Source organism: Xyrauchen texanus, chromosome 30 (genome assembly GCF_025860055.1).
Source record: "Xyrauchen texanus isolate HMW12.3.18 chromosome 30, RBS_HiC_50CHRs, whole genome shotgun sequence".
In the NCBI taxonomy this organism is placed as follows: Eukaryota; Metazoa; Chordata; class Actinopteri; order Cypriniformes; family Catostomidae; genus Xyrauchen; species Xyrauchen texanus.
In genome coordinates this window covers 23,759,161-23,772,113 of record NC_068305.1, presented here as the reverse complement: position 1 = coordinate 23,772,113, position 12,953 = coordinate 23,759,161, and the positions used below count along the sequence as shown (strand labels likewise).

Genomic DNA, 12,953 nt, shown 5'->3' with positions numbered 1-12,953 from the left:
ATTGTTGTCAGCACAAGGTTAACTGTCAGGTACTGAACAGTACCTTGTGTGTGAGTGTACTGTTCTCAAGTAAATAAAATGGCATGATGAAAAAACGTTTGGCTCCTTTATATGGACTGCATTATATTCATCACTTCAGAAGTAGTGTCTTAAAAAAAAAAAAATAAAATACAACTATTTGCTGTATGTGTGAGCTCTAGTAATGTGCCAAACAGTAAGAATCACAGATTTTGTGTTTGTTTGTGTTAAAATAAGCAGTGTGCGAATTATACAATGACTTTCAGGGTGGTCAACTATTTAGATTGCTATTATATAATAATTGCAAATTATTTAGGTTTTTCTTGCACATCCCGAATTGTACCTTGTTGTCCCATCTGTGATACACTTTGATATTTAAAAAAGTAATTAAATAATGACAGCAGTTTAGGGTTGGATTTGAATGCTAACTTAAACATTGTTGGAAAATGTTGTTTGCTACTTGTCAAATGAAAGTTTTCCTGGGTTGACAGGACACCCAGCTCAATTGACAGCATTTGTGACTTAATGTTGATCTCAACAGGAATAATTTAGACCATTCTCTCCTTTATTTAAATAAATAAATGCACTTTCAGTAAGGCATTTACGATTGAGGTGTATGGGCAAGTTCATAATCACTTAAATAGTGACCGTTTCAAAAGTATAACTACAAGACACAAAGATTATACTGGTTAACAAATTTTAGTGTGATAAATTTGCTATCCAAACTTATCTGTAATGTTAGATCCGACATTACAACTTTGTTGTCATGACAACGAAAGCATGTTAGTGATTTTATCTCAAATCATGTTAAAGTTTAATGTTTACATCTTGTGGCTAGACTGTGGAATCGATGTGTATTTTAGCATTTATGGACTGGCCATATTCACTTCCATTGTAAGTGTCTAATTGTAACCATGGTTCAAAAGAATTTTTTGTGGTAACAATCAAAATTATGCTCAAAAAGATGTGGATTGTATTGAAACATTCTTTCAAAACTCTACTAGCACATGTTCTTTTTAGATTAAGACCCCCCTTTAATTTTGATTGTTTTGATGTTAGTTTTTTGTACCCATCTGTAATTCGGAACCTGAAAATATGTCTAATAGAAACATAATAAATGTTTCTATTTGTGGTTAAAACAGCTTTGTTTTTACAAGAATGGACAGTTTAGGGATGATCTGTAACAGGCTAAATTATTTCCTAATTATGCACACAGTCATGGTTTCTTTATCAACCCACTCCTCTCTGTTCTCTCACACTCAAGCTTGTGTGCGTTCTGCGATTACCAGAGACAACTTATGCCTGGGGCAACCCCAACCGCAGCCCATAATGATCCAGGCTGTTGCCATGTTTACATGTGTGTTTATGTTTGAGGGAACGAGTGAATGATGAGGTGAGCGTGTCTGGTTGAGCAGGGAGTCGAGTGAGGGAAGTTGGTGTCATCTCAAGCATAGACTTAATTAGCTGATGAATTCCAATCCTGACGTGCTGAGTGTAGGAGTAGTATCGACGGAGGGCGGTAGCTGTATTAAGAGAGACGGTAAGGTAGTGCTGAGAGAGAGAAAGGGTGTTCGCTTGTGCACGAATCGCCCTGGGCAACAGGGACTTTCCCGTTGTCAGGCATAATGCCCCCTGACATTTTCAAGTTACTGTGAAAACGTGAAGAAATTTATTTTGCAAATTACCTTTCACAAGTCTTCTACTGACTTCAGATAATGCGCACAATGTGGTTGCACTTACATAAACAACAAAATCCCTGTAATTTCCATGTCTTTTCTTAGCCTACAATGCAAAAAGGGAGCAATTTGACATATCGGGCACTCAGGTTTCATTTTGCCCCAGAGTTTTGGGCGATGGAGCGGTCATCGATGTAAAGAATAGGCACATAAAGAGTTGGGTTCTAACCAGTGTCATGATCGCCAGACCAGATAGTTTTAAGGGGATGGAGGTCGGCTCGAGGGCCCTCATTTCAAGAGGGTGCTCTGAGATGGGGTGGGGGTGGGTATGGACTGGGGAAATGGGGCAGATATCTGGTGTTTCTGGATGTGTGATTTTTATTATAATTTTGTTTTTGTGTGTGTGTCTATAATTAGGTATGACCCCTGGGATGAAGTTAGGGGCCAGTGTGGGGTTGGGGATTGGGAGGGGGTGGGGTTATAGTGGGGGTTGATTGTTGATTATGTGTATATGTGTTTTGATTTTCTATGTTTAATATGTGAATCAATAAAACATTGTTAATCTGAAAAAAAAGGTAGCAATTTGGAGTTCACAGCATGCACTGCAACAACGATGCAGTGGCTACTGCTACTAGAAGCAGCTGAAACAACCAAATTATGGTATCTGTGTTCCTCTAATAGCTTTATTTTGGCATATTTATACCATCAGTCAATCAGACAATTTAAAACCTGGCTGTTTAATTTTGGAGAAAACAATGCCCCAAAAAATGAAAATTGCTTGCGGCATGCTGAGATGCCTTGAAACCTCTCCACACAATCTGACGGCATAAATCTACTTGTACTTGACAGAAACATGTCTCTCTCAGTTCTAACTGGTATGATTGAATGTTTTGGCTTGGCGTTAAGAGCGTGTTTGCACAGTCCAAGGAACTTAAAGCTAATTATCGCAGCAATGGTAATGATAGCTACTGGACTACTGCCAAGCCATACAGCTAGAGTCAATCCATGCGCAGTATTAGATGGATTATTTGAAAATGATGCGAAATTGCGTGGTGAAGGCATTTGAATTTTGTTTCAGTCTCACAATAATCAGATGTCAGTCTCTTTTGTTTTCACACTGAGGTGTGGTTACAGATGCACACTCTGGTATTTTGGTACTAAATCGATCATGCAACAGGGTTTGTCTCGATGGAAAAATGTGTAGGTGTGATTCTAAAAAGTGTGTGTCAAATTTAAGGAACAGGTTAGATGAGCTTGCGCTCTCTCTCTCTCTCTCTCTCTCTCTCTCTCTCTCTCTCTTGCTTTCTCTCCCTATCTTTGACATCTCAGTTTCAGTCAGGGATTCCCCGTATTTCTCGTGTTTAGGGATGATTATGTCTGAATTCATTAAATTAGAGCATAGGCCTTTCTCTCTCAAACACACACATTCACACTGTGCAGTAATTCAGTCGTATGATATTACAACAGGGTTCAGCAGCCAGTTGCCACGAAGCTCATGAGTAAAGGAATCCCTTTGTAACCGTACCCTTACAATTATCACTAAATGTGGCAACTGTTGCAACTGTAACATATTGTCTGCTTTTGTTTGTGTAATCAAGTTGCAATATAATAAAGTTACAATACAATACTAATTGCACACAGACCAATTGCAACATTATCAGAAATTATTGATCATTGTGTTGTTTGATCAAGTTTTCACAAACTGGATATAACCTTCGATGCTCTGTGTTTTTCATTTAACATCAGAACATGCAACTGTGTGCAAAAAAGACACTTGATATCAACCATCATCACAAAATCGATTTAAGAAATCCTTCTCTCAATTAAAAGGTTATTATGCTGAATTAAATTATCTGACTGTTGCTTATTTGCTTCTATATTTTCTAGGGCTGTCAATCGATTAAAATTTTTAATCGAATTAATTACATAGTGTCCCGATTAATTAATCGCGATTAATCGCATATACAAATATTTGCTGAGAAAGCCCCTCATATAACAATAATTAAATATATAATGATGAAAAAATGATACATAGTTATCTTTAAATATTACAAAATTGTATATATATATATTTATATATATATATATATATATATATATATATATATATATAATTAAAATGCATTAAATTCTTGTAGCAGAAGAGTTCATCATTGATAAGACAATACAAAAAGCGGTTTTAGAATACAATGTATTGTTTACTACCATATTATTGAACATAAGTCAATCATTGGCATACAGTTCACAGCAATCCATTACACAAGTGAATTTGTCAATCAGTTGGAGATTTATTATGAGGGCTTGTTTAAGGACCCGTCAATGTACACCTGCGTCAGACATTTGTAATTTTTTTTAGAAACAAGCCAGGGGTATACATAGACCACAATACTACAGATATATTTTACAATAATGCCACAACATTATATTCATTACATATAGTGTAATGGTTTTCAATGCTTTGGAGTTGTTGGAGGTACAAAGAGTATTTAAATAATATTTTAAGTCTTTCCAAAAAGTACAAATAGGGGCTTTATAGACATACATTTACACTTATGTATAAAAAACTTGGCAAGAAAAATAAACAGATTAATGAAGTTAAATATAGTTTAATACTCGATCTTTAAACACATCATGAGATCCCTTGGTTTCGCATTTGCGCTCCTTCAAATGTTTTGAACGCAAGAACGTAACGCATGTTTGTGTGTGTGTGTCCGCTGAAGAGTTGTTAATGTTTTATGTTGCTCACACAGCTAAAATTTCACTTACTGCCCTCTGGAGTAAACAGGTGGTACTACAAGCTTGAATTTCTCAGGAAAGCATTGCGATTAAATGAGTAAATTTTTTTAACGCGTTATTTTTTGTAAAATGAATTGCACGTTATTAACGCATTAAATCGACAGCCCTTATATTTTCTTCTAATACTGACTGGTAGCTTTTAAACAACAGCTCTCCACACCATGGACGTTTTCAACAAATAATTAATGTTTTTATTATTTTTATGAAATTACTGATATTTTTTTTATCAACCTATTCTAACTAATACTTTTTTGTGTCTGCTAGCTAGATAATGTATTAAATAAGCAGATTTCAGCATTTCAGTAAGCCAATTGTTTAAAACGACTTGATATGAAAACGAATATACAACATCAATGAATGTAAGATGTACTACTGAAAATGCAGGACCGGCCTGATAGAGAAAGTGACACTTGTGACAGTTGGCCTTTAACGCTCACATTGACCTTGATCCATCCTTATTGCTTAGCCCTGAACATTTATGAACAGTTACTGAATTAAATAATGTTAAATAAAGAATTTGCACTTGTATGGATGTCTCATGCGTATGGGTTGCATTGTGTCTGTCAGACCTCTTTTGACCTGGCCGAGTACACGGCCGATGTTGATGGGGTGGGTACCCCTGGGTACCCCCCCCACACACACACACAATATACAAAATTTCCCCGCCTCCTTAGATGCCTCCTTTTGGCCCAAATTTAAGGCAAAACCACACATACCCTTCATGAATTTTGCATTCTCATGATACATTTCGACAAGCTTAGCAAAAATATTTCCATCCAAAGAATCCATAGAGACAAAAAATTATTATTAATATAAGTTTGTTTTATTCAGAGTTGAAAAGTATCAGTAATCAGTTTGTGATACCTAAAATAAATATATAAATAAAATGTAATTTATTGTTTCACTCTATATATTTTAATGTGGGTAAACACCATATTTATTTATTTGTGTGCATTAAATCAGAGCATTGAGGGATAGGGATAGGACATTAAAATATTACAACCCAGTGAACAGTCTGTACATCTATCCCCTCACAACCTCATTTTCATTCATGAAAAATTAAATGGTGTCTTCCCTGACTAAGGTCCATAGTTGTGTCTGCTGCGCTTGTTTTTCATGCTTATTAGAATATCAACTCGCAGCTATTCATGCTGTTACTTTAAGTGAGTATTACTGCCTTTTTAAGATAATTTCATTTCAGTTCTATTTTGATTAGAATTAGTTGACAGCTGCTCATGTAGGCATTAGACTGCAATTCAGGACATCAAGACACTTCACTGTATTTTTAGAAAAAAGTCTGGCATTATATAATAGCCGCTCTGAAGACTACAGTAAAGGAAATAATGAGTCCAACAAAAATGCGGTTTGTGTGTCCTGCTGTCTCATTGTGATTGGTTTGCGGGGGAGTATCATGACATGACTTGTAGTAAAGGGTGCAGCAATGACATTTTCTCAAAAACAGAGTTTGTTGTGTGCCACCACCCTCCCCTCACACCCAAGAGCGCAAGAACAGCAGTGATGTCATCTACTAGCATTAGCGAGTTGCCAGTGGTGGACATACAGTATGGGTATGTGGTGAGGATTGTTATAACAGTGACAGAACAAAGTCATACATGTCTGTGCTCTAAATGAATTATGAATGCATTCTGAAACTGGATGAAATTACAAAAGATTAGTGTATGTGTGTGCACAAACATAGTTTTACTTTGGAGACAAATTTGTTTTCTTATAGGGGTAGGTTTAGGTTGGTCTAGTAATTATCATTAGCAAAAGTATATTGTATGTCCTCATTTATACAGCCAAGGCAGTGGCTGGTAGTGGCAAACATGGGTAGGTTTACTGGGTTATAGTTTAGGGGCAAATTTGTCCATCAAAATAGGTATCTAAATCCAACAAAACCTACCTTTGGGGACATTTGGGATAGCCAAGTAATTATGTGTGTCTGTGTGGGTTGAAGGAAAATGAGGAGAGAGGGAGTACAGGGGTGGAGGAGAGTTAAAGATAGCTAGGGAGATAGATGGATAGGATAGTGTGAAAAAGAAAGCCAACTTCATTTCCTGTCCAAACAGCATTGTCAAACAGTCTCCCGTCTTTGGGCGGTCCTGCTATGATGAGTTAATCTGGTTTGGAATTTAGTTTGGAATTTTCACCCCTCAGCTGGTGTCCACATCCACCAATAAACAAACCGGCTCCAAAACCGAGTTTACGAAAGATGAGGAGAAACAAATAATCTGTTGCAAATCCACCATGGAGTGTACAGAACAAAACAATCCTCATGTACTGTGAGCTATGGAGGGGAATTGTAAGCAATTGAATGATTGTGGTTCAGATTCCGGTTTCTTAAAGGCACAGTTCACCCAAAAATGAAAATTAATTTTCAAGAACATATTTCATTAATATTTCAGCTCTGTCGGTCCTCACAAGTTCACAAGGTACCAACATTTTGAAGCTCCAAAAGCACATAAAGGCATCTTAAAAGTAATCCATAAGACTCCAGTAGTTAAATGAATGTCTTCAGAAGCGATATAAGAGTTGTGGGTGAGAAACAGATATTTAAGACCTTCTTTACTATAAATACTCCACACTGCACAGTAGGTGGTGATATGCATGAAGAATAATACAAAAAATCTAATAGATAAATCAAAAGTGAAAAGTAAAAAAAAAAATAAAAAGAAGAAGAATTTGAAAGTAGAGATGGATAGTAAAGAAGTACAAAAATGTTGATCTGTTCTCACCCACACTAATCCAGTGGCAGGCCATGCATTAAAAGTCTAGGCCTTTAGTGTGATTCATGCCATTAAGAAAACACTGTTTCAAAATGAATAAGACGCCCTATGCCTTTGGGCATCATACATTATGTTGCAGCTAACTAGTAATACCAATTGACATTTTAAAAACACATCCACACATGAAAGCCAGAATTTGAAAGGACACTTATTGCTCAAGCAAGCCTAAATTTAACTGCAGCATGACTGTTTTTTTTTTTTTTTTTAATGAACATCTCCCGAACAGACATTCAAAAATCATAATTTTTCATATGACTCTACCAAGGAGGTCTAAAATACCTGGAAGAATCTATCTAATAATTTTTCCGATTTAAATGTTGCTTTGTCAGGGTACACGGTTATCTGCGTTTCTTGCTCACATTCAAGTTGGATGTGGGATATTCATACTTGATATCTCAGACTATAATTGAATTCCATTCCCTATATTCGGAAGAAAACGTTTAAGGAAACATAACTGCAATGCTTCTGTTAGCTTTGCAGGGGTTTGACTCTCCTTAGATATGATAAACATTCACTCACTTTGTATATCTCCCTGAGTGTGGTATGTTTGTGACATCATGCCCCTGCAGCTCGGCGAAATCAGTGTTGAGAATTTCTGCACCAGCCTACAAGATGTAATTCTGACTTTAAGATGCATTCCATTGCACTTTTCCTTGTAGGAAGTTGTAAAATCTGGCTTTCAGAGTTGAATGGAATGCAGAAAAGGCTTTGCTGGCCCTGAGGATTTGCCACTGCACTAATCATATCGTTTCTAAAGACATGGATTTAATCACTGGATTTGTATGGATTACTGTTATGCTGCCTTTGTGTACTTTTTGGAACTTTAAAATTTTGGTCATTCACTTGCATTGTGTGAAACTTCAGAGCTGAAATAACCTTCTAAAACCTTAATTTCTGTTCAGCATAAGAAAGAAAGTAATGCGCATCTTGAATGGCATGAGGTGGCATAAATGATAGGACATTTTTCTTTTTTTTGAGTAAACTATCCCTATAATAATTCAATTTTTGTTTCTTTTAGCACTTTTGAGGAAGAAATATTTGGAAACAATAAATGCAGTTCCTATTGCTTTTGTTTGCCTCGGGTCATTTTCCAAATTATATTATTTCAAATTACATAAAGAACTTTTCTGAAATTTCACTTAATACAAGAAAACTCAATGTTTGTTTTTAAATGACCATAGTCAACCTGTCAGTCAATATGTTTACATGCGCAGTTGTGATTAAGCTACAGTCAGGTTTTGTAGTCTAGCTACAGGCTTCAGCAGTCTGTCCAAGTATACATGATGCAATGCATATTGCGTAATTAAATAGTTGAAGGGAAAACATCAGGTGTACAACTGCGAGGCCAATTGTGTTCCAATTAATGTGTATACAAGCTGGACAAAGTCGAGTGAGAATTACATTATCTATGTCTGTTAGTCTGACTTTGCAAAAATCAGACTGGTGTGATTCCATTCTGATTAAAATGTTTACATGACATTTTAAAAAGACTAATTGTTTTAGTATTCCAACTGAAGTAAAACTTTTAAAGTACATGTAAGCTTACTTCAAATCTACAGTATACTAGGCACATAACACAAACAATTCTTGGTTAATTTCGAGTTGGACATGATAAAGACTTGTGGTGTAGTTAGTGAGTCAGAGTTATTCTTTAACTCATCTGAGTGATTATATTTTTTGAATCACTTAAAAGAGCTGGAGTAAATCTCTCAGGAATCAGACTACACTGATTACACTGTAGATAGTACAGAAACACTGTCAGTATTATTTTTTATTACAGTTGAGCATTTTTATATTGTTTTCTGAATGCAATGGTGGAAGAATGCATGGGCAAGAACCCTTAACAAAAATGAAAGTCATTCAGTTACGTTTTTTAAAAAAATATATGGAACCGGTTTTTAAATAAGAATTGTCTCTCAGTTCCCAACCCTATTGTGAGCATACGAAAGCATTCTCACTTTGACTCCTATTCAGGACTGTATATCTAATAACCGAGTGTAGTTCCAGATGAGAGAAAGACCCATGCCAGTCAATTAGATGACATCTAAGGCCTCCTCAATTACGCACTCATCTATCATTTTTTATTTTTTTTGTATTCTCACGTTCTCTCTCTCCTGTTGAAAGAAGAACGTTTTAAAAAGTTAAACCTTTCCAGGTGAGAAGGGCTGCACCTGTATGTTGTCGAAAGACCTCTCACCTATCTCACACACATGTATGCACATGTACACTGCTGGATTTTCTGGGAGATATTTTGCCCTTTCACTCCTCATCAACCCATCTCACACACCTGTGTTTGTGTTGTCATGTTGTCATGACAACAAAGAAGGGAAGTGATTGAGATGCTCCTTTTAATGTCTCAAATTAAACATCTCTCCTCACCTTGTATCTCTTGCTTTTCGTTTTTTACTCTGCCTCTCTCTCAATAACACACAGACACTCCCACATGCACTCTAAAGTTGGCAGGGTGAACTATTTTTCACATTTGATACTGCAACTTTGCCAGTTCTGTTCTGATAGCGAGCAGGATGCTGGTGTGTGTGTGTGTGTGTACGTGTGTACATGTTTTTGTTTTTTCATTCATGTAACCCTCTTATTCAAGAATTATTAAATCACAAATCCAAAAATAGTTCAACCCTTTTGGAAAACAAAAAGGTAAAATTAGGTAGAATGTTAGCCTCAGTCACTATTCACATTGTATGTACAAAATATGGAAATGAATGGTCACTGAGACTAACATTCTGCCTAACTACTTTTCTCCATTTGGGTTTGGGACAACTTGAGGGTGAGCAAACAATGTCAAAATGTAGATTTTTTTTTTGTGTTTTTTTTTGGGGGGGGGTGAGCTATCTTTTTTAATATTGCAAAACCAAAATTTCCAAATGCATTTAGCTTCAGATGGGTTAAACGAACATCTGGAGACTAAACGATATCCAGTGGTAGTCTCTGAGCGTTTAACTGGGTGTACATCCGCATGAGTGTGTGTTCAGACATGTGTCAGGAGACAGGAACAGGGCCTTGTACTGACAGTAGTTTTTTCACGTGCTGGAAATATCCAGAGTGTCAGTGACTGATAGACCAGACATCTTGACTGCACTTTATTTCCACCTGGTTTGGCAGAGCATCTTTCCATGCATTACAAACTTTGCATAGATCCTCAACGTTACCCCCGCTCATTACTCTTCAAATGTTCACTGACAGTGCCAGGGCACCTTCCACCGCCAACACGCACACCTGCAGGTCTACCGCCTTTTTCGAGGCTTTGCCGCACTCCTATCTGCATAATCATGGTCAAAATGAGCCCTAAACTGGGTTGTTTTAGACTAGAGAGCAGGCTGCGGTCGACTCCCTGCGACTCTGCTCCTCGTCACGGCTTCCCACTGTGCACTAAGAGACGACCTAATTGCACTCCAACTGGAAACAGGAGCCAGTGTGCGGAAATGGCCAGTCCTGGACTTTTAAACACACACTTGCACACAGACGCATAGTCGGGCCATTATTGTGGACCACAGTCTGGTCAATATGCTTTTTTTTTTTTTTTTTTTTTAGCCTTTTTTTCCAGAACGAGTGAGCAGAAATCGGTTACTTGGGTCACCCCCCCTTGGTTTGTCTGTGACGACAGATTGACCTGGCTGTTTACAGTGTGGTATTTTAAACCGTTCCTCTCGTGCCAAGCTCATGCACCTGGCTGTGAGCTGCGTTTAGCATAGTTTAGAAAGAGCCCTTTGTGATGGCAGCGAGGCTTCACCCCGGGGGGCCCGTGATGGACATCCTGTAAGTGAAAAGAGTTTGTTCCCTTATGATTCTTGTTATTTCAAATTTACAATCTGGGAAGAGTATGTGTTTCTGCTTAGCTGGTAAAGCACTGCACTAGCAATTCCAAGGTCATGGATTTGAGTGCACGGACCAAATAAATGCACACCTTGAATGCACAGTATGTCACACTGTTGGGTGGATAACAGAATTTGTGAGCATTTACTCTCTCTGCAAAGCTTTTACGTCATAAAAACACGTAGTGAGCAAAGACTTCAATCCTAGTCAAGAGCTTAATAGTAGTCCTTCGCCTATACACTTAAAGTGACTGTGTTCCTGAGATATGCTGTGAATGGAGTGCTGATATTACTGGCCTGGCTGTACCATAGAGGTTTTTTGGTTAGAACTCCCACCTCTGATTTAAGCTATAGCGCAACCCAGCAGGACATGAGTCCATCCAAGGTTTCCCACAGATGAAGCATGTGTGCGTATGTGTGTGTCTGGCAGCTCTGTTGGACTTTGGACTGCCTTACAAATTCTCCAGGGTGGTCCACCGACTAGACAAGAGTCTGATTTTATCCCTCTGTGTGAATGTTGGTGCGCATTTCTGTTTGTGTTATGGGAGAGAGAGACTAACGAACTTCGTTCTGGATTCGCTTTGGCCTTTATGCATAGATTTGCACTGACATTTGCAATGGAGATCAAAAATGAAAAAAAAAAAAAAGGACAAAGGAAAGAGCGAGAAACAGGAAGATATCTAGAGATTGATTAGACACAATGGATGTCCTAAAATAATACCAAAGTCTGTACATTTTAGGGATGGTTGTGTAGTCGTACAGAACAAAACCGATTTTTATATATATATATATATATATATATATATATATATATATATATATATATTTAAAAATATATATATTTTTAACTTTGATATATTAGTTGGGGTGCTTTAACTTGCTGATAATGTGCTTTGCTTTAGCTATCAGAGAGTAAACGGTTTGCATTGGAAAAGTTGTAGTTTGTGTAAATGTATCCCCTTTAAAGCACTATCGCTAAAGCTCATTGTGTTCATTGACAGCTAGTGGTCAAAACATTGGGCAACCTACCACTCGTTGTTGAAAAAGATGTAATTTTGCACATCGTTAGTATTGTTACATATCTGCGTGTTTGTTTTTTCAGGTGCAAATTTTGTAACTAGAAAGATCAGTCGCTCTGTGGCAAAGATCCACCTCGGGCAGTTTCAGTGCTTCAGCCTGGGCAATCTGGACTCCAAACGAGACTGGGGTCATGCCAGAGATTATGTGGAGGTACTCATACACACTCATTTTGATACTCATTGAGATATTCTATTCTGTTCATTTGTACAGAAGACACACTTTCCTTCTCAATCTCACATCTTACGGCATTTTCTCCAGTGTGGCACAAGGTGTTTCGCTGCTCCTTTTTTACACATGCCAAATCAGCTAATGACCAACAACTGTACAGTTGCCTATATGTCTACATGTGTGATTGCGTGTGGGATTACATTTACAAATAGCACACTTATGATTATAAATCTAAATTGACATGTATCATTTTGAAAAAAACAATTGTATATATGTATATATACAGTTGCAGTCAGAAGTTTACATACACCTTAGCCAAGTACATTTAAACTTGTTCACAATTCCTGACATTTAATTGTAGAAAACATTCCCTGTCTTAGCTCAGTTAGGATCACTACTTTATTTTAAGAATGTGAAATGTCAGCATAATGGTAGAGAGAATTATTTATTTCTGCTTTTATTTCTTTTATCACATTCCCAGTGGGTCAGAAGTTTACATAAACTTTGTTAGTATTTGGTAGCATTGCCTTTAAATTGTTTAACTTGAGTCAAACATTTTGGGTAGCTTTCCACACGTTTCTCACAATAAATTGCTGGAATTT

At 37.1% G+C, this 12,953-nt stretch overlaps 1 protein-coding gene across 1 annotated transcript in view; it reads left to right on the top strand.

The window, feature by feature from the left end:
• gmds (GDP-mannose 4,6-dehydratase) overlaps positions 1-12,953 on the top strand; it is a gene marked incomplete at its 5' end in the record, with an annotated part of 92,604 nt that overhangs the window by 19,136 nt on the left and 60,515 nt on the right. Inside the window, 1 exon segment of the mRNA XM_052098507.1 lies at positions 12,206-12,333. Within this exon segment, the coding sequence (XP_051954467.1) occupies positions 12,206-12,333 (128 nt within the window).